Below are 18,205 nucleotides of genomic sequence, written 5' to 3'. Positions count from 1 at the left end.
GGACATAAGCTACCCATCATTGATTGCCGAAATTAGTCTAGACGAAGCTCGCCGTCCCGGTCCTCAGCTTTGTCAAGGGCATCCGCAATGCGCGATCCGCTACCCTCATAGAGGAGCGAGTCGTACACGGTCGCTCCAATAAAGCAGCCAACGATAGGGGCAAACACCGGCACAACGAAGTAGTAGTTGGCGGCCGTGAACACCTCCCGACCGTAGAGAAACGAGGAGAAGAGTCGTGGGCCGAAGTCTCGCGCCGGGTTGATCGCCTAGATCAAAGTTAGTTTATTCAACCCATACATGCAACGCTCAGGTTTGACACCCGCGGATCAGCAAACGAGACACGTACATATCCGGTCTGCCAGCCCAGGGCTGCGCCAATGGCAACCAGGAGTAGGAACAGCGAGAGCTGCGGCGAGTGGAAGCGGCGGGCGTTGGCTGGGTCGGACACGCTCAGAACACCGAACATGAGCACGGACGATCCGAGAACTTCGTTGAAAACGGCCTCCCAGTTCGTCGAGAAGAAAGCAGCTGGATAGGTACAAAAGATACCGGCCGAATGGTGGCCACGGGGACTCAGGATCGACCCGCCCGGAATCGTGTATTCGGGATCCCAGTCCAGGATAGCCGACCGGTAGTTGATGTAAACAAGAATGGCGGCCACGAAGCCTCCCAGGAACTGGGCGAGTAGCTTGCCCGGAATCCTTTTCCACTGGTCTGGCTGAGGGCGGACCAAAGCCATGATGAGAGTAATGGCGGGATTGCAGGTAGGACTGGGGTCAGACAGGTAACTGGACAGACAGACAGCCGATGCCCATGCCAGATTGATAGAAAGCCAGGTGCCATACTGGTAGTCAGAGAGCAAGGCCTGCGCGACCACTCCGTCACCGATGACAATGATTAGGGCCGTACCCAGAAATTCGGCAGCGTACGGCTTGAGGGCCCGGGGAGATAGCCGGGCTAGAGAAAAGCGCATCTTGTATCTGACTGCTTAATTGTATTCAGTTTTGGAGAAATGAGAGGTAGGAGAAGAAGAAAAGGAAGAGGAGGGGGATCGGCGGCGAGCACTTCGATACAACCTTCTACCTCGAGGTCAGTTCATGTTCCTAGCTAACCTACCGGAGCTGCTGTCTGGAGAGCTGATGCTGGATTGCTTATTTGATTGGTTCGTTTTATCTGCTTGCTTATTTAATAAAGTGGGCCAAAAAACAGGTTTAAGCGACGAGGGCGGTTAAACTTCAGATGCAGTAGCGTCTGTTTGAAGTCATGCGTTCATAGACCAGAGATAACAAGTTCAACTAGAAAATTGCGAAGAACAAATGAGGTGGAAAACGCACATGGCAGTAAAACACTGGGATATCATTGGAATAGGAAGGTCAAGCTATGAACGCAAAAAAAAAAAAAAAAGAATGACAGCAACGCCGTGGACCACCAACGGATACAAGTGAGTTCATAAAATACATCAGTCATTGCAATGTTCCTTTCCATACACCGAGAGCGAAGAACCCAACCTTGCAATGAAAGCAGATAACCAGTCCCTGTACATTTAAATAGCAATGCCGTCCCTCGGACGAGTGGCCTACACAAAACCCCATCAGCAAGAACCCCGCCCATCAAAACGCCAGCCCTGGCCCGCTAAAATTAAGAAGTATAATAAATAGAAACATGAATGGATGTAGCCCATCTTGAACAAGACGGCATGGGTTTAGTGCCCATCGGTGCTGTCGTCCGGGTTACCAACGGCAGCGTCGTAGCTAGGTATAGGAGGATGGCTCTCGTGTGAGAACTCCTGGCTGGTTCTTGGACTACCATCAGGGCTGGTATATTCTGGAGGAGGACCCTGCTCCAAACCATCCGGATTCAATAGACGTACTTGCTCAGGATTGGCGGTAGCTGCTCGACTCGGTCCTTCTCCGGCATCCTCATTAGAGGGAATGTGCGCAAGCGGGGCAAGGGATATATCAGTTGGGGACCGAACAGGCCCAGGGCTGGCAGCGGGTGGTATCCGGACAGTTGAGCTTGTTTGCGCATACGTGGGATCTTGATAGACCCGGTTCGCCAAATTTGCAGCACTTTCTCGACCGGATTCGAGAAGGATGCTACCTTGCTCACTTCCATATGGGGGAGGGGGCGCCAGACTACCAGTCATCGGCGCTAGACCCCATTTCTTAACGTTGGCTTCGATGAACACAAATCCAAGCTGGCCGAAGTTCACGTGGACAGCACAGGGTCCATTCGCTCCAATGGTGGGGAAGAAATTCTGCGACTTCTGGCCGTTGGCGACGTCCTCTAACTTCTTGCCGTTGCGCGTGAAAAAGATCGTACCCGAACGGGGTCGATATCCAACACCCACAACATCTCCCTGTGTGAGCGGGGGCCCATACGGCATCGAGGCAAATGGTTGATTATACCGCCTGTTGCCCGTGGATTCGTATGCGACTGAGGCCTTGTGATAACCTTATAAGGAATTAGCTACTGCCAAAGTCTGGCCTGTGTAAATCTGGATGGCACATACCAGGTAGTCTAAATAGCGGATAAGGCTTCGTAGACATGCCAATACCGATGTGGGTGGTTTCCGGTTTATCGTAAATCTTGGCCTCCCAGTAATAGACGTCGTTTTGTTTAGGGACCGGCAGGTTTGTTTGGACACTGCATATTGAATCGTAGAACTCAATCTCCGTCCGGCCCTCCACAAAGCAGTTGGCGATTTCAAGCTCCGGTTGAAATTCCCACGCTGAGACACCTTTTTCTTGAATAGCGAGGAACTGGGATAGTGAAATATCGGTCTGCGTTGACTCTGGCGGGTTGGCTTCAACAAATGCTGTCAACAGATTAGCCGCTGTCGCACATAACAGGGCAAGGTACGAGAGCTTCATACCCTTCGATCTCAAATATTCCGACCTCGACAGGTCATCCATAGTTTCCAAGGCCTCAGCCTCCTCACGTAGAAATGCCTGCTCATCGTCGAATTCACCTGGGCGGCCCATACGATCCAGAAGAATCCGACCGCGCCGAGTATACTTGAAGAAGAAGAAAGCTGCGAGGACTAGCACTGCGACTGCTGCCGACCCAAAAGCTGATAAAACACCGATCAAGATACCCTTCCCGGTTGAATTGCCACTGGCACTTATCGGGCCATTATTGCCTTGATCCCACGACACCGTTGGGAAACGACGTTCGAGTTTCGATGCGACATTTTGTTGGTCGAATACAGGGTACGTATTAATATCGGTTTCGAGGGAGGGTGGATTTGTTCTGATGGAAGTCGCGAGGGTTGAGGGAGCATCCCAGAATGCACCGGGCGCTGATGCCTCAGATCCCCGCATCGTTCATTGACCGAGATGGCTGGGTTCCGTCAGTTAGGCGTGGGAAGGGCCGAAGAGTTGATGCTGAAATTCGGAAAGGAGTGAAAAGCGTGGCAGGATGACGCAAGATAGGTTTGATGAAACTGAAGTTCGAGGAGCGGACGAGGATGAGACGAAATGACGATCGGGAGAGGGCTGGGAAGTCTGGATCGGCATGAATGGATGGAAGTCAGTGGCCGGAACTTGGCGGGGGCGATGATAAAAATGGATCTAAGGCGCCAACCATCGACGTTTCCGGGACTGGGGCGCTGTGAAATGCTTCCGCCAACAGACATGGAATTGTACCGTATTCGTGATTTTTATAGTTGGCGATAATTGATGAAGGGACTCCGGGAGACCCAGGTAGACCATCTCCTCGGGGCCCTTGTCAAGCCCTTTGGCCAGCCCTTGGGTACAGGTACTGTCAGTCGGTCAGTCGGTCAGTCGGCCAGGTCAGGCATGTGTAACGAAAATCGACGGGCGCCCGTACAAAGCCCCGTACGGGAACGTCATGCTAGCCGCCCCATCAATCCTCCTCACACTCTGTCTCCCTTGCTCGCTTTCCAGGGCCTTGACGTCCCTTTGCGCTTGTTCTGCAGACTAGTCCTTCTACTGCTTCCTAGCGTCTTGCCTATTGTTGTTTAGAATGCGTGTCTCAGATCCGTCAAGTCATGCCATCTCCCCTGATGACTCGTGCGACATCTGCCTTCAAGTCGTGACAGATTCCGAGTGTGACAAGTATCCAGGTACGCGCCGAACCCAGACTGACTGGTTGACCCCTTGGTCCCTTACATTTAACCGAGCTCATCCCTCTGTGTATGAAAACACCTACTGACAGCTTCCTGCGTAGCGAAACAACATGCGCGCAGGGTTGCTGCCAAACTAGGTGCCCGCGACGGCCTTATTTACCTTGTTGGCAAAGCGACCACAAATTGGGGCGACTCAGACCAACCGCGACCCTTCCGACAGAGACGTTATTTCTACTACTTAAGTGGCATAGACGAAGCGGATTGCTACCTGACATACGACATTCGCAACGATTTCTTGACTCTTTATGTTCCCAATTTCGACTTGCACAATGCGATATGGATGGGCCCTACACTGACTGTGGGTGAGGCACGACAGCGGTACGATGCTGATCGCTTTCGCTACTATGAGTTTCTACGTCACGACCTGAGGAGATGGGTGGACGAATACAACAAAGACAGCCCGGTCTATATCCTGCACAGTTCGCAGAGGCCTGAAATCGCGTCGGACCAGCTCCGGCTGGATGATGAGTCACTAATGCCTGCAATGGATGCTGCCCGCGAGGTGAAGGACGAATACGAGATCCGAATGATACGTCAAGCCAACAAAATATCTGGCCTTGCACATCGAAGGATTCTCGAAAACATACACCGTATGTCGAATGAGAGTGAAATCGAAGGACTGTTCTTGGACACATGCGTGTCTCATGGGGCCAAGAGCCAGGCTTATGAAATAATTGCCGGATCTGGCCCCAATGCAGTCGTGCTTCATTATGTGAGAAACGATGAACCTCTCAGCGGGAGACAGCTCGTCTGTCTCGATGCAGGCGCAGAATGGGACTGCTATGCGAGTGACGTCACCCGTACCTTCCCATTGGGACAAGAGTGGCCCAGTGTGTATGCAAGATACATCTACGCCATCGTAGAGGAGATGCAGGAAGAATGCATCCGACGTGTAAAGCCGGGTGTGCGATTCCGGGACTTACATGAGCTCGCACATGCCATTGCCATCAAAGGACTCCAAAAGCTTGGAATCCTGGAGCGCGGAACCGTAGAAGAAATCCGTCGGTCCGGAGCGTCTTCAATTTTCTTCCCCCATGGTCTGGGCCACCATGTAGGACTGGAAGTCCATGATGTGTCTGCGCAGCCGATAACGGCGAACGGACGTCGGACCAGGGATTTCGTACCACAGATGAGCACGCCACTCCTTCAGGAGGGGATGGTGATTACTATTGAGCCCGGGGTGTACTTCAATGAGCTCGCTTTGAAGAATGCTCAATTGTTGTCGCTGGCGAAGTATATCAACTTCGAGAAGGCCGAGCACTATATCCCTATTGGCGGAGTGCGCATTGAGGACGACCTTCTCGTCACTGGCACGGGGTACGAGAATTTGACCACCGCACCAAAAGGCGAGGAGATGTTTGAGATTCTCCGTGGCCGCGGAAAACAATGATCGTAGAACTGGTCATTGATGTCATGGTCAAAGCCTGCGGCAACAGCTCCGTATTGCCAAGTACGTATATAAAAGCCGGTCCTTTAGATGGGGCCGCGCCGTCAAATGCCGGGAGATCCTTAAGGACGCCCCAGTCTGTAGCTTAATCAATCACTAGTTATACCCAAGCAAGAGCAAAAGAATTCACCCAATTTACTGATCATTATCCGAAACTTCCACTCGGGAACTAACAGGCCATCAAGCTGAATAAGAAAAAGACAACACTAGACAGCTTCCTCAGGCATAGAGGAGACTGTCACACACGTGGCGCGTACCTACAGGGTGTGTCAGACGTACCATGCATAAAGGCTGGCGAAAAAGAAACCAAAAGGCGGTTTCAGAAGTCAGGCCACTCCTCAACCACTGTCCAACGAGATCTCCATCATGGAATCCCCCGTTGAACCCCTCAGAAATCAGCAGCTGAAATTTCGTGATTGGCCCCCCTTGCAGCCATTGAAATCATTCCACTGTCATCGTCCGCCGGAAACACAGGCCGTCGCCAACAAGGTTGGGAGTCGGATTCTTGATCAAGTAATCCAGTCCTTCGAAGCTGGGAGCCAATTCAGTAATCAATCGTAAGAAAGTTTGCTTTCCGGCTCCGTCGGCATCGGAGACTCGAGGAGCTTCCAGAATCTGACTGAGGGAGCCTGGACTCCCATTCCAAATTAAACAGCCTCCCTTACCAAGGACACCAGGAGATGATGGCCGTGGAAATAAGTTAGGAGTTAGGAGTTAGGTAATCTAGAATCTCAGGTGAAAGTTTAGGTTGAGATGCCGAATCCGAGCCCTGAGTCTAACAGCGTGACTACTCACCCAGTGTGCTTTGAAGGCGTGCTCGGAGCGAACCCGGGAAACTCCGTACGCAATGCATCTTTCCGATGAGGCAATTTGGCACCATTGCAAAGCAGTCTTGGGCGTTTTGGGCCCTTGGCCGCTCTTGGGCACGACTACTGCTGCATCAAGGAAAGTTCAAAGGGAAAAAAATTCTCGGACTGCAAGAGAGTGGGGCGGGGACCCGGCAATCCGAAAATCGTCCGGTGGATCTTTGTCTCCTGCAGTTTTTTCGTTGTAGGGCCGGGGCCGATGTAGGAGCTCCATCGCCTGATTGGGCTATAGTGAGTCACACCATTCAAAGCAGTCATTCTGCGATCCGTCGTCGTGTCATACCTGGGCCTGTCTATATATATCGGAGGTGGGCGTCTTCTGGCGAGCTTGATTCCCTTTTTCCCTTCCCTTTTCTTTACCTCATCTCGTCCTTTCAAGGGGGTGATGGTCACTCCCCTCTTTGCCATCTAGGGTTCCATTGCTTTTGTTTATCAAGCTCTGTTTTCTTCATCTACATTATCTCTATATCTCGCCGTACTCTGGTGGTAAGAGAGGGAAGGGGGGATTATCAACGATTATCCCAACCCAAAAGTTTTTGCTCTGCGTCTGCTTCTACTAGAATGGGACAGAGACACAACAGGAGACGCACTCGCCCCCGATCTCGAAACCGCTCCGCCAATCTAGCTCCGCCTCCTGCTGCCATCCTGTCGCCAGTGGAGTTCTGCACTTCACCTTATCCGTCCTCTCTCGACTGCTTTGGAAATCGCCCTGCCTCAACCCGGCACTATAGGGGTTTGACATGGCAAGATCGTGAATACATCCTGGAACCGGAGACAGCCTTGATGGAGACAAATCAATACCGCGTCTTTGGAGGCGAGCCTGGAGACGATGTGGGTCTGTGCTATCGCATGCTCGAATACTTCGGCGGACTTGATTATATCGATCCGTAAGTTCTTTCGAGCTCAATCACTGAGATTCGAAGCTTATTCTGACACCCTTCGTTTCCAGTTTGCAGGAAATCAAGCCCTTGCCTGGATAACTTTCAAACCGGAGTATCCTGGCAAGCATCGTGACAATGTTCCGTTGTGCTGTCGCCAGTGGTGGAAGATAAACAAAGAAAAGAAAAAGAATCCAGGAAAACGATTCGATAAATGACATTTGATTCGACTTTCCGACAAACGATCCTCTCGCCCGGAAAAAAAGAATTCGACGCGACAATATGGGAGAACATCATATTCCCCAAGGCGCCAGCACCAGTTTACATGGATGACCCAAGTTACCGACTTGCAGCAATGAAGATTCCTCGGAGAATCGGATTGGTCTACAAAAGCTTGGCCATGTGATTTCTGGTTGGAGAATCCATATCTTGACAGCATTGAAGTGACTTCTGACTGGGATTGCTTGGTGGGTTGAGTTCGCGTTTGGCCAGCCACAGATGGTTGACGCTTGAATTCCCCATCGTTGAGTCAAAATGTCAGTAGCACCTCTTTGTTCGTGTGCGCAGTACCATTGTAGGGTATAGAGATCTCCATGCTTGCAGCCAGTCGTCTGTATCGCGGAAATGTGAGAGGAGACATCAGTCTTGTGAGCCAGCACGTCATGTGGTGTACCTGTTAGGACGGACGCATTAGCAGGCCTCGACAATATCGAATGTCCACCTGGATAAAATATATCGGTCATAGACCTCTATGTTATATATTAGCAACTGTAGAGTGCACAGTACTTGAACTCATTATGAGTGATGAGCGACGATTTTTCAATAAAAACGAAGCTTGAAGAAATGAGACAACAGCAATGACGTTCCGAGGTGTTTTGAATTTGGACCCTGAAGAATTTAAGAACGGGGCTTGTAGCCTTGTGGCCTTATCCGCAAGAAGTAGGCGGTATAAGATAAGCCCCCAGTAAAGGACACGGTCGATCACAAAAGAACAGCCGACTGACCGACGATACGAGGAGTCCCAGATTCACGGAGATGTTGCTGGCCACCTTGTCTCTCTCCCTTCACTTCACACCCTCCCTAGCCNTACACAAATAGTATACCCACAGACGCAGTTGGTCAATCTACGCCCTCATTACATTGACTGCGAGCCTTGCTATAATTTAGAAGGCGAACTTCTTTCGCGAAGCCTTGCCCACTGCGGGCAACCGTGTTCACTGCACTCATCTCACCATGTCGACAGACTATACCTACGATGAACAGGTACGAAATACATTTGATCTCAAAGGACAAATGAATATAGTGGGCACTTCTCTAATATATATTCATCTAGGGTCAATTCTTCCCGTTCTTCGTACTGACCCTGACCGGCCTTGTCACCCTACCTCTGACATACAATCTCCTTAAACCACCCAAAGGTACGGCTGATCGAACATCCATTGAGATGCACCGTAGTTTACACGGTCTAACATACTTCGACCCTAACAGAACTCGAAAATACCGCTCCCCGGATACGGTCCGATTTCAAACCTGAACATGAAGACCTCATCGACGGTCAGAAGCGGAAACGCCTTCGCAAGGAGCGCCGCATCAAGCGCATCGTCACCGTCATCTTAGGCTACGCCATCATGGCCTACATGGCCTACTTGATTGTAGTCACCGCCAGGACGGCCACCAAAATCTGGGATCCGTATGACATTTTGGGTGTCTCAAGGGTAAGTCTTCTGACATATGGCGAGGCGTTCTCCTTTTCCCTATGCTGGCTCTGACATACTCTCCATTAGAGCGCCGACGAAAAAGCGATTTCCAGACATTATAAGCGTCTTTCTCTTATCTACCATCCCGACAAGATCCGACCTGACCCCGCAAAGAACGAAACGATTGATATGCTCAATGAACGTTTCGTGGAACTCACCAAGGCTTACAAGGCTCTCACCGACGAAGAAGTGCGTAATAACTACCTCCAATATGGCCATCCGGATGGCAAACAGAGCTTTAGCATCGGTATCGCTCTTCCGCAATTCATCGTGACCGAAGGAAACGGCAAATATGTTCTCTTGGTTTACGGTGGTTTGCTCGGTGTACTACTCCCGTATATTGTCGGAAAATGGTGGTACGGCTCTCAGCGATACACCAAGGAAAGGGTTTACGTTGCTAGCGCGGGTAACATCTTCCGAGAATACAAGGATGAAATCACAGATGGCGGAATCATCGGTGCTCTTTCTTCGGGCGACGAATTCAAGGAGGCAATCCCAGCGTCAAAGGCAGAGTCTGGGTTGGCGAAACTCGAGAAAAAGGTTCTGGCCGAGGATAATAAATTCCTGTCTGACCAGGATCGGGAAGTGATTAAGGGCTTGGACGACTCTAGTAGGAGAAAGGCTTTGGCGTTGTTATGGGCTTATCTGGGACGGGTTGAGTTGGATGACTCGACTCTTAACGGGGGTAAGTCGCTCGTCTATCAGCGATAAGATTAATTCGCTAATTTCACCTGCAGAAAAATATGAAGTCGCACCAATTGCCCTATCGTTGAACGAAGCATTCACGGCCGTGTCTCTTGCCTTCGGCAACCTTCGTCCTCTTCTCGGCTCCTTCCGCACGTCTCAAAGTCTAATTCAAGCTGTTGCGCCTGGCTCATCCCCTCTCCTGCAACTGCCGCATTTCACAAATGAAGTTGTGCAATCAATCGAAGGCGAAGATGCCAAGAATCATTTCACTGTCCAGAAGTTCATGAAGATGCCAGAGGACAAGCGACGATCGCTCACAATCGGAACTGGCCTTTTGTCTGAACAGCAATATGCGTCCGCTATCTCTGTTGCCAAACAACTACCTGCTCTCCAAATCTCCAAGGCGTGGTTCAAGGTCATGGGTGAGAAGGTGATCACACCCAGCAGTCTAGTTCAACTTGTTGTGAAGGCCCGATTCATTCCACCCGGTTCTACAAATGTTCCCGAAGCAAACCCTGCCGATCTTGAAGATATCGACCCCGAGGAAGGTGACCTTGACGCTCTCATGGGACGGGGGCCCTCCAGGAACCGGTCCGTTAAGATGGCAGATAGCAAAGACAGCGCCAACCAGAAGGTCCAACCACCTCTCGCCAACGCGCCATACCTAGCCCGCGACCATTCCCCACGATGGCAAATTTTCCTTGCCGATGGCAAGCAGGGAAAAATTGCCGTGCCTCCATTCACCTTCACCACGTTTGAGAAGCCCCTGTTCGACGATTCTGGTAACCCTACGTACAACGTCCAAACTCTCAAGATGCAGTTCCAAGCGCCTCCACAGGTTGGCGACTTCCACTTCGTTATGCACATGGTTTGCGACAGTTACCTTGGTCTCGACTCTAATCTCGACATAACGCTCCACATTGATGACCCTGCCAAGGCAGCCGCCCTGGAGGAGGAAGACGATATCAGTGAACCCGATGAGGGTAAGTTATCAGAAACATTTACGTCACTTCACTATAAACTTGGCTAACTCATGAACCATCATAGACTCAATAGCCGGCCAGATGCAGGCTCTGAAGACCGGCCAACCACCAAAGAAGAAGACGAAGAAGCCATCAGAGGAGTCCAGCGATGAGGAGAGTGACACCGACGGCGATGAAGGAGAAACCAGCGACACTAATACTGAAACTGACGTTGACGATTAAATGGAGCAAAACTAGTTATATTTATCGAAGATATACGTGATCAACCGTGCAAAAGAGCTGTCGGAAAGGAAAAACCGAATCCAGTCTTCAAATTTCCCTAGACGATATCCTAGGATATACCAAACGGACGGCTTCAATTAGTTCGCATTTTTATCGCACGCATCCATCTGTCAATACCTCCCCTCGGTGGGAAACAGAAAGCCCTGGAAGTCCCTGCTGCCTTTGTCTCATTTCAACTCATGTATTAACGCGGAACTTTCTTCTTCGCCATCTCACTTCGTAACATGAATGCCTAAGCCTCTTTTCTTGTCTCCTTCGAACGCTGCCCACTTTGTCTGTTTGGGGCCATCTTTTTTTTTTCTCTCTTCTGCGGGGTGTATCTCATGGCATGCATAGTCTTTGAGGGAATAGATATTTTTCTACAGTGGGCTTTCTCCCTATCTAAAATTGCTTAACTCTTCATGGAGAGTTGTAGGTGGCTTTGCAGTATATATATATATATATATATATATATATATATATATTTTTCCTGCCGGAATTGGAATACCTAAGGAGGGATGATTGCTTTTAAGTGTGCTTGAGATCCATACTTGTCAGCTCATGCTTTGGAACTGACACTGGAATGGCAATGATCACGGAGTCAAATTTGGTGCAATAGGATCAATATTAATACCCTGGGTTAGTAACAGGGCACAAGAACAATATACGCTGAAGCGTGGTCCAGCCGATTGATAACAGTTGGGCAAGTACGTATATAGCAACAAACACGAACGAGTGGGGAATCAGAAATATCAGTAGCAGAATCAGGAAAGTAGGAAAAGGCACAAAAACAACGAGAGCGGCGAAGTAATTGAAACGCGCAGTTTATTCACATGGATATACCCACGCGGGTGTTAAGGGTGTCGGATAAATGGGTTGGTGATCAGGCATAGTGAGGTTATAATTCTCGGCCATACCAACTGGCAGACCAGCTGGTATTGCTGTTGGAATGGCTGATGAGCCTTCGGCTCCTATAGCTTGAAGATTGTTGTCCGTGGATTCGGGGTTGCAACCACCGTCGGTATAGTAAAGATATGGATTTGCAAGGCCCGCACCGACAGGAGAAGGTGCTGTTGTAGGGCATTCGGAATCGTTGGCAAGCATGCAAGTCCCCAGATCTGGGTGCGGCAACGACATCCGATAATTAGTCCGTGGGTAGCCCTGATATGACTCTGTCTGGAACTGCCACTTGACCGGTCCATGTCCTTCTGGTGATAGTTGAACGGGACTAAACGAGTTCGGTGCAGGGTCCGGAGGCGTAGCAGGCTCTGGTGATGGGTCGGCAGTTGCGCTACAGTCGGTTGAGTTTGATAGAAGACGTAGGTACTGAAGATCTTCGCTCTCTTCATCTGCAGCCTGAGAGGTATTTTCGGCTTGTTTTATCAGCCCTAAGCGGTCGAGGATGGCATGCGTCAGGGGATACCCATCGGAGGTCTCAGCAAGAGGCTCGCCTGGAAACCCTTCCTTGTCAGCACAGAGCTTGTAAACCCTTTGAAGTGCTTTGACAACGAGCGAGTGATGCGACTCCAACATCTCAACGAATCTAAACACAACATCCAATTAGCCTCATCGATATACATGAGGAGGACGGTAGAGGACTTGGAAGAAGCCTCACCCTCGAGAGTAAACCTTTGTCTGGGTAGCCTTTTTCTCCCGGAATAAGCAGGGGTGGTTATATGACGAACAACGATTGCATGGCTGCTTGCCATCACACTATATCCAATTAGCGTTGAAAGTGGAATATAACGATGATTATAATATACGGACCTTCGTCTTTTTAATTCTGCAACGATCGCACGCCTTGAAGACATGTTTCCTCTTCACTCGGAAAATGCGTTGATCATTCTTTTCGTCATTCAACACCACGCGGGATTCAAACTGCGATAAAGATAGCATAGTAGGAAGGTTACATAGGGAATCTGAAAACCCCGCTATATGTGACTTGGGACGTAGTTTAGGCTGTCTTGATGACATCGCGTTGGATATAGTCATATTAACGCAATTGAAGAGCTCAGAGGTTGATCTGATTTATTCAAACCAGGCAATATACTAGTCACTGCGTGTTGTTCCAAATGAGGGGGAATGGTTGGTTTTAACTCGCAGGAGGGATAAGTTGAGGAAAGTGAGATATCATTATTGGAAACAGGCGGCGGCTGACAGATCTTGTCAAATCCTCGATGACGATCATGATTAACATTAAAGGCCTTGTGTAGTCGCCCCGCAAATGCAGCTGACAATCCTTCCTATTTGGATACGCTCCGTAAAGAACGGGACCAAAGGTGACGTGGATTATTTTTGTCTGTCATGATATGAACTGGTACGTGACGCTTGCTATCCGTCCACCTTTGTGGCTGTGGCAGCCTTGTGAAATCGGGGTTGCCCGCATTGACAACCTTGAATCAAGGTGGCCCTGGCCTTGCAGCATTCTTCCAATCGAGACGAATGGTACGGAAGATTGATTTCGCTAAAGTAATGTGCAAGAAGAAATGCTCCCTTTGACAGCTCGCCGCCCCACACCAGAATCGAATGATGATAATCGCAGCCTTCATCGGCGCTCGCCGGCCGCAAACCCCGGTCTACCTTTGGGCAGCGAGGGCCGAGTGAGCATCAGGATCGGTGGATGGATGCCGGAGGCAACAAGCCTACGGCTGGCCCAAGGTGCGAGTGATGAAGATCAATCTCGCCTCATTGCAAATGGGGTCCCCAATTTCGTGCCTGCCTCCAAGAATTCTCTTCATGCTAAAAAAGAGTCCACCAAAGCAGAATCCATGTGTCGCGGCAGTCGAGAGGCGATTTGCAAAAAAAGGGTCAATCAACAGACATCCCTGTTGTCTTGTCAGAACGTCTCAATGGGTAAGACAGCTGTTATTGGTGCATATCATGTTCGGGCTATCACTTCCTGCAGTGACGAGCTCGTGCTTCAACCTGGGTTGGGTCAACACTGCGCCAAGGTTAATCAACATTGATCCAATTGTGTGAGCTCTCTCTTAGCTTTTTTTTTTTTTTTTTGCGCTTTGCCTCTCACCCTGATTGGGCGTGTGGATTTCGGTTCCAACGATTGGTAATGCGTTGCACTGAATAGCTAGCTTTTCTGGAAGGAGGAATAAGCTGAGCTCGACAGAGCTAGACAGATCCCGTCAAAGTCAACCATTTCGAGATATCCTCGAATTCTTCTTTGCGGCTAGAAATGGATCAGAATCATCAAATTGGAGTCACGAGCATTTGCGTTTGGAGAGGAATTCACGCGTTATGTTCCCCCATGAGCGAATGGACAATACATATAGCATAAATAGGGGAATGCGTATTGCATATGGTTGTCAGGTCCTGCTCTCTTAAGTTCGCGATACAGCGCAGTGATTTATTGTCATGTGGAAAGGCCTCGATGAGGAAGATAGCAATGAATTTATTGGCGCTATAGCTCCATAATCTCACCCGATCTGTAGATGAAGCAGAAAATGACTCGATTCATAATGGACAAAGCGTGGTTAGAGGGAATGCGAAGCTCCACCAAGGGGCTTCCGGGATATACTGGGTCATACAGCATGACACAACTGGGCATTTGCATGGAATCAAACATATCACGAAGCTTCACAGCGGCTAAGAGTCGGGGATTGAAGAGTTGATATTTCAGGGCTTGAGCATGACATTGATGGATGGCGAGTACTGACGAAGACAAGGAGTGTCCTTGCCCAGTATAATCCAAACTATCCCAATTTGTTTATTCAACTTTTCCTTTCCAGTTTCTTCTGTCCATGGAAGGATTCGATGGATCTGACCCGACTCCAAACTGCAGAAAGGCCGGGTGAGCTCGGTAGCATTTGCAGAAGCGCAGAGAGGTCCGTTCACCTGCATCGAGTGGCAGCTTGACTCTCCTCTCCTGGTGTTTCCAACCGTAATGAATGTTTTCCTCAAGAACCCAAGGCAGCGATGCGCCCGGAATATTTATGAAAGAGTCTGGTGGTTCAGTTATACGGACTCTCGGGCCTTAGTGTGCAGAGTTCCATTGCAAATGTGGTATAGTATAGTGAGAGCCGCCTTTAGCCACTTCGTCGGGGGATTCAGCGTTCGCCTGAGGAGTCCATGGCGCAACTAGTTGAGTCATGGACGAAAGAGCTATGGATGAGAAGAAAAGCACGGAACGGCGCCACGAAGGTGTGGGAGTTTGGTTGGGGAAAGAAAGATACGGGGTTTGCCTGCGGGGGAAACGTGACTTGGACCCCGTGATGATTCTTCTCTTCGTGGTGTGACGAGCAACCTTCGCGAGTGATCAGATTCAGGAGATTCTGCTCCGTTTGGCGCATGGAGCTATGGTCTCATGATGGTGTGCAGTTGCAGGGAGCTCTCCCGTCTTCCACCTCCTTTCCTATCCCAGTATCACTTGCAGATCATACGAACTGCGATTGCACAATTCTTCCCATCAGTCCTTGGAACCACCTCGATGGCTGACGAGAAAGGAAATCTGTCATATCCGAATCCGACATGACTAGCCTAGCTCCCAAGGCTGGTTCTAGTTGAGGGACGGAGAGGACGCTGAGTGGGACAGTTTGTTGGTCCGATGGCTGCCTGTGTTCAACCTTCCCTGGCATTTGCCAATGACAATATCTAGCATCAGCCCTGGCTGAACAGCGTGACGAATGGAATGCAAATCTACGGGATGTTCTCGTACAGCTCGAATCATCCCGTCCGCAAGCGAAATTTCGCCCGATTGATCGTTTAATTGAGCTAGAGAAAGCTGCCAGGATTTGCATCACATCAGAGTAGCATTATCGCCTTGCAGATGTTGTGAACAGAGACTCGAGACCGCTTCTGGACGGTAACTGGTCGAGACTCGAGAAGGCCTGGATCAGCTATCACTTGCTGCTCTCGCTCACCCCGGTTTTCCTGCGCCGTGGGCATGGACTGGCTATTTACTACCGCCCAGCCGATACTTGGCAAAGGAAGCCTGCATTTCTGGACATCTAGTATCCTTGACTCGGAGTGCGTGAACTCCGCTCAACAACTTCCACTGGTCGGGTTGGGTCGAGATCCGAATGAACCTGTTGGGTCCTCACGCCAAATGGAGATGGATGCTGGCTGACCACGTCAAAGGATCAGGACTGCGAGAGGCAACGGAGTTAAGCGCCAGTTGGTTTAACCATGAAAAAAGCAAAGGAAAGTCAAGTCAATACGGTAGAGTACATTATGTTACTCGGTGGAGCTGGACATAATAGCCAGCCATACAGAGGCCTCAAAAAAAAGATCATTTGTTTGCTACTTGTCGCTCACGGTTCAGGGATGACCACACTAGCCTCACCAGACGCGAGGAGGTCGAAGCTCTCTTCACTCGTTGCTGTTGTTGGCGAACTAGAGGTGTGTTTCTCCCTCTCCACGGTTGACAACAAAACACTTGTCTCTTTTGTGTCCGTTTCCCACCGATTATCTCCGATCCATTCCACTCCATCTCCAGCGCCACGGATATTCGCCTGCTGACGGGCCCTCTCACGTTCCATCAATGGAAAAGAGGTTGCATCGAAAGAGCTTAATCCTGGACCTTCATCACCAGACACAGCAAGAGTGCGATAATGCCATTCGCCAAGGAACATGCCATCTGCATCCACGTCCTGACGGACTCTAAGCCACTCATCCATGTCCTTCCCGTACAATTCCCTCAACTCCTGGCCTGTTGATTTGAAGTTTTTAGCCCAATGTGGCTTCGCGCCCATATCTCGCATAAGCCACTCAAATGCTTCATAATAGCGATCCTTACAAGGAGGGTCTCGAAAATATGGGCGATATAGAGTCGCATTAAGGTACAGTGTCGGTCCTTGGCTGCTGGTAGGGTCGAGGAAAGGGCGAGGTCTCTTGTTATGTGTGGTATCTGCAACTCTGACTTCGACGGGACAATGCACCCACAGTCCGTCAACAGAGAAGGGGATGCGGGCCGTTTCGACATCCCCATGCAGCCAGGCCGACAACCTTGTGATTGCCTCTGGACCCTTCTCCAACGGCAGTGCCCATTCATTGACAAACTGTGAGTAGAGACAGTTCATCAGGAGTCCCGTACGCGCATGTTCAACTGCTCCCATGACCGTCTTCTCTGCTCTAAATCCGTACTGCAGACCAAAAACAAGCCACTCCACCCACGGAAGAATGCGAGGGAAAAAGTTCGATAGTGCCAACAAATTATGGTATACGTGGTAGCCAAGAGCTTCCCCATAAAAGGTCTTTGGAGGCGCCTTCAGCGGAAGATCTGTTTTATCAGCATGCCAATGAATCGCAGCTTTCTCGTACGGCATCCACCACACGCGGACGAACTCATGCGACGTCCATAACCCAGTCGACCACTCATCCAAAATACTGGAGAGCGACCGCCGTGTCTGTCTCCAAGCTATCTTAAACGATGGCTCCGACCGGAAGCTGANTTCGACGACTATCCCTAACGCTCCCAATGAAATGAGTGCCGCCCGGAAAAGTGCCTGGTTGCTGCTGGAACTACAGCGCACCAGTTGTCCATTTGCCAGCATCAGAGTCAGTGAAACAATGCACTCCGAGATCAGACCATGCGCCAGTGAGCTTCCATGAGTGCCCGTCGCAATAACACCAGCAATGGACTGACTGTCGATACTTCCCAAATTCGACAGCGTCAATCCATGTTGCTCCTCCAATTGCTTCCCCAAGTCCCACAGACGTATACCGGCTTCAACTGTAACGATCCCTGTCTCAGGGTTGACATCCAATATGCGATTGAAGTCATCCAAGTTCACCATCCATGCCGAGGTACATGTTAGGTCAGAAGGCGAATGGCCGCTACCAACAATTACAAGCCGGCGTCGGCATCGACGAGCTAAATTGATGACCTTCTGGATTTCAGGAATGGAACGCGGCTGGATATACAGCTCAGGACGCGAATAAAATGTGCGAGCCCAAGTGTGATGGAGATGGCCGCTGGAGGTGCGGAACGGGACCGCGGGGTCTAGCCGAGAGAGCTCTCGAGTGACCGTGGGGTCCATGGTCAGGCAAAGTCTGCACTTGTTGTATCGGGGTATAAAAATTATAATTGCTGATTGGAACTAGGACATGGCTGTAGACGAAGAGGAAGAAGAAGATTGTTCAAGGAAGAGACAGTCTAAGAGCTAACGAACAAAGAGTCTCGAGAATTTGATCGCGATGATGCGATGGCGAAAAATAACCGCGTGG

General features: G+C 50.1%; 9 protein-coding genes across 9 annotated transcripts; 4 read left to right on the top strand and 5 right to left on the bottom strand.

Annotated features, from left to right (window-relative positions):
* Positions 1 to 32: 32 nt before the first annotated feature.
* On the bottom strand, positions 33 to 973 carry ASPSYDRAFT_142002 (uncharacterized protein; the record flags this gene model as incomplete). The annotated part of the gene is made up of 2 exons (XM_040841207.1): positions 33 to 266; positions 347 to 973. The coding sequence occupies 2 exons, from the start codon at positions 971 to 973 to the stop codon at positions 33 to 35; spliced, it is 861 nt and encodes a 286-aa protein (XP_040707722.1).
* A 729-nt stretch (positions 974 to 1,702) lies between these two features.
* On the bottom strand, positions 1,703 to 3,323 carry ASPSYDRAFT_139300 (SSH4 family protein; the record flags this gene model as incomplete). Its single annotated transcript, XM_040840937.1, has 3 exons — positions 1,703 to 2,454; positions 2,513 to 2,818; positions 2,876 to 3,323. 3 exons carry the CDS (start codon positions 3,321 to 3,323, stop codon positions 1,703 to 1,705), a joined length of 1,506 nt encoding a protein of 501 aa, XP_040707721.1.
* Positions 3,324 to 3,987: 664 nt separating this feature from the next.
* On the top strand, positions 3,988 to 5,540 carry ASPSYDRAFT_142471 (aminopeptidase P family protein; the record flags this gene model as incomplete). Its single annotated transcript, XM_040841242.1, has 2 exons — positions 3,988 to 4,087; positions 4,192 to 5,540. 2 exons carry the CDS (start codon positions 3,988 to 3,990, stop codon positions 5,538 to 5,540), a joined length of 1,449 nt encoding a protein of 482 aa, XP_040707720.1.
* Positions 5,541 to 7,024: 1,484 nt separating this feature from the next.
* On the top strand, positions 7,025 to 7,443 carry ASPSYDRAFT_139633 (uncharacterized protein; the record flags this gene model as incomplete). Its single annotated transcript, XM_040840973.1, has 2 exons — positions 7,025 to 7,350; positions 7,413 to 7,443. The coding sequence occupies 2 exons, from the start codon at positions 7,025 to 7,027 to the stop codon at positions 7,441 to 7,443; spliced, it is 357 nt and encodes a 118-aa protein (XP_040707719.1).
* A 155-nt stretch (positions 7,444 to 7,598) lies between these two features.
* ASPSYDRAFT_38580 (uncharacterized protein) lies at positions 7,599 to 8,221 on the bottom strand. Its single transcript, XM_040845744.1, has one exon. The coding sequence runs from the start codon at positions 8,082 to 8,084 to the stop codon at positions 7,635 to 7,637; it is 450 nt and encodes a 149-aa protein (XP_040707718.1). The 5' UTR covers positions 8,085 to 8,221; the 3' UTR covers positions 7,599 to 7,634.
* Positions 8,222 to 8,574: 353 nt separating this feature from the next.
* ASPSYDRAFT_25949 (J domain-containing protein) lies at positions 8,575 to 10,990 on the top strand (the record flags this gene model as incomplete). The annotated part of the gene is made up of 6 exons (XM_040844224.1): positions 8,575 to 8,643; positions 8,675 to 8,759; positions 8,830 to 9,056; positions 9,126 to 9,783; positions 9,836 to 10,768; positions 10,833 to 10,990. 6 exons carry the CDS (start codon positions 8,575 to 8,577, stop codon positions 10,988 to 10,990), a joined length of 2,130 nt encoding a protein of 709 aa, XP_040707717.1.
* An 864-nt stretch (positions 10,991 to 11,854) lies between these two features.
* ASPSYDRAFT_140627 (Zn(II)2Cys6 transcription factor domain-containing protein) lies at positions 11,855 to 13,003 on the bottom strand (the record flags this gene model as incomplete). Its single annotated transcript, XM_040841066.1, has 3 exons — positions 11,855 to 12,572; positions 12,645 to 12,742; positions 12,797 to 13,003. 3 exons carry the CDS (start codon positions 13,001 to 13,003, stop codon positions 11,855 to 11,857), a joined length of 1,023 nt encoding a protein of 340 aa, XP_040707716.1.
* Positions 13,004 to 13,296: 293 nt separating this feature from the next.
* On the top strand, positions 13,297 to 14,011 carry ASPSYDRAFT_38574 (uncharacterized protein). Its single transcript, XM_040845743.1, has one exon. It carries the CDS (start codon positions 13,516 to 13,518, stop codon positions 13,993 to 13,995), a length of 480 nt encoding a protein of 159 aa, XP_040707715.1. The 5' UTR covers positions 13,297 to 13,515; the 3' UTR covers positions 13,996 to 14,011.
* Positions 14,012 to 16,290: 2,279 nt separating this feature from the next.
* On the bottom strand, positions 16,291 to 18,018 carry ASPSYDRAFT_53525 (D-arabinono-1,4-lactone oxidase; the record flags this gene model as incomplete). The annotated part of the gene is made up of 1 exon (XM_040848704.1): positions 16,291 to 18,018. The coding sequence occupies one exon, from the start codon at positions 18,016 to 18,018 to the stop codon at positions 16,291 to 16,293; it is 1,728 nt and encodes a 575-aa protein (XP_040707714.1).
* Positions 18,019 to 18,205: the final 187 nt, after the last annotated feature.

This window comes from Aspergillus sydowii, assembly GCF_001890705.1.
Source record: "Aspergillus sydowii CBS 593.65 unplaced genomic scaffold ASPSYscaffold_1, whole genome shotgun sequence".
In the NCBI taxonomy this organism is placed as follows: domain Eukaryota; kingdom Fungi; phylum Ascomycota; class Eurotiomycetes; order Eurotiales; family Aspergillaceae; genus Aspergillus; species Aspergillus sydowii.
This window is presented reverse-complemented; position numbering and strand designations above follow the sequence as displayed.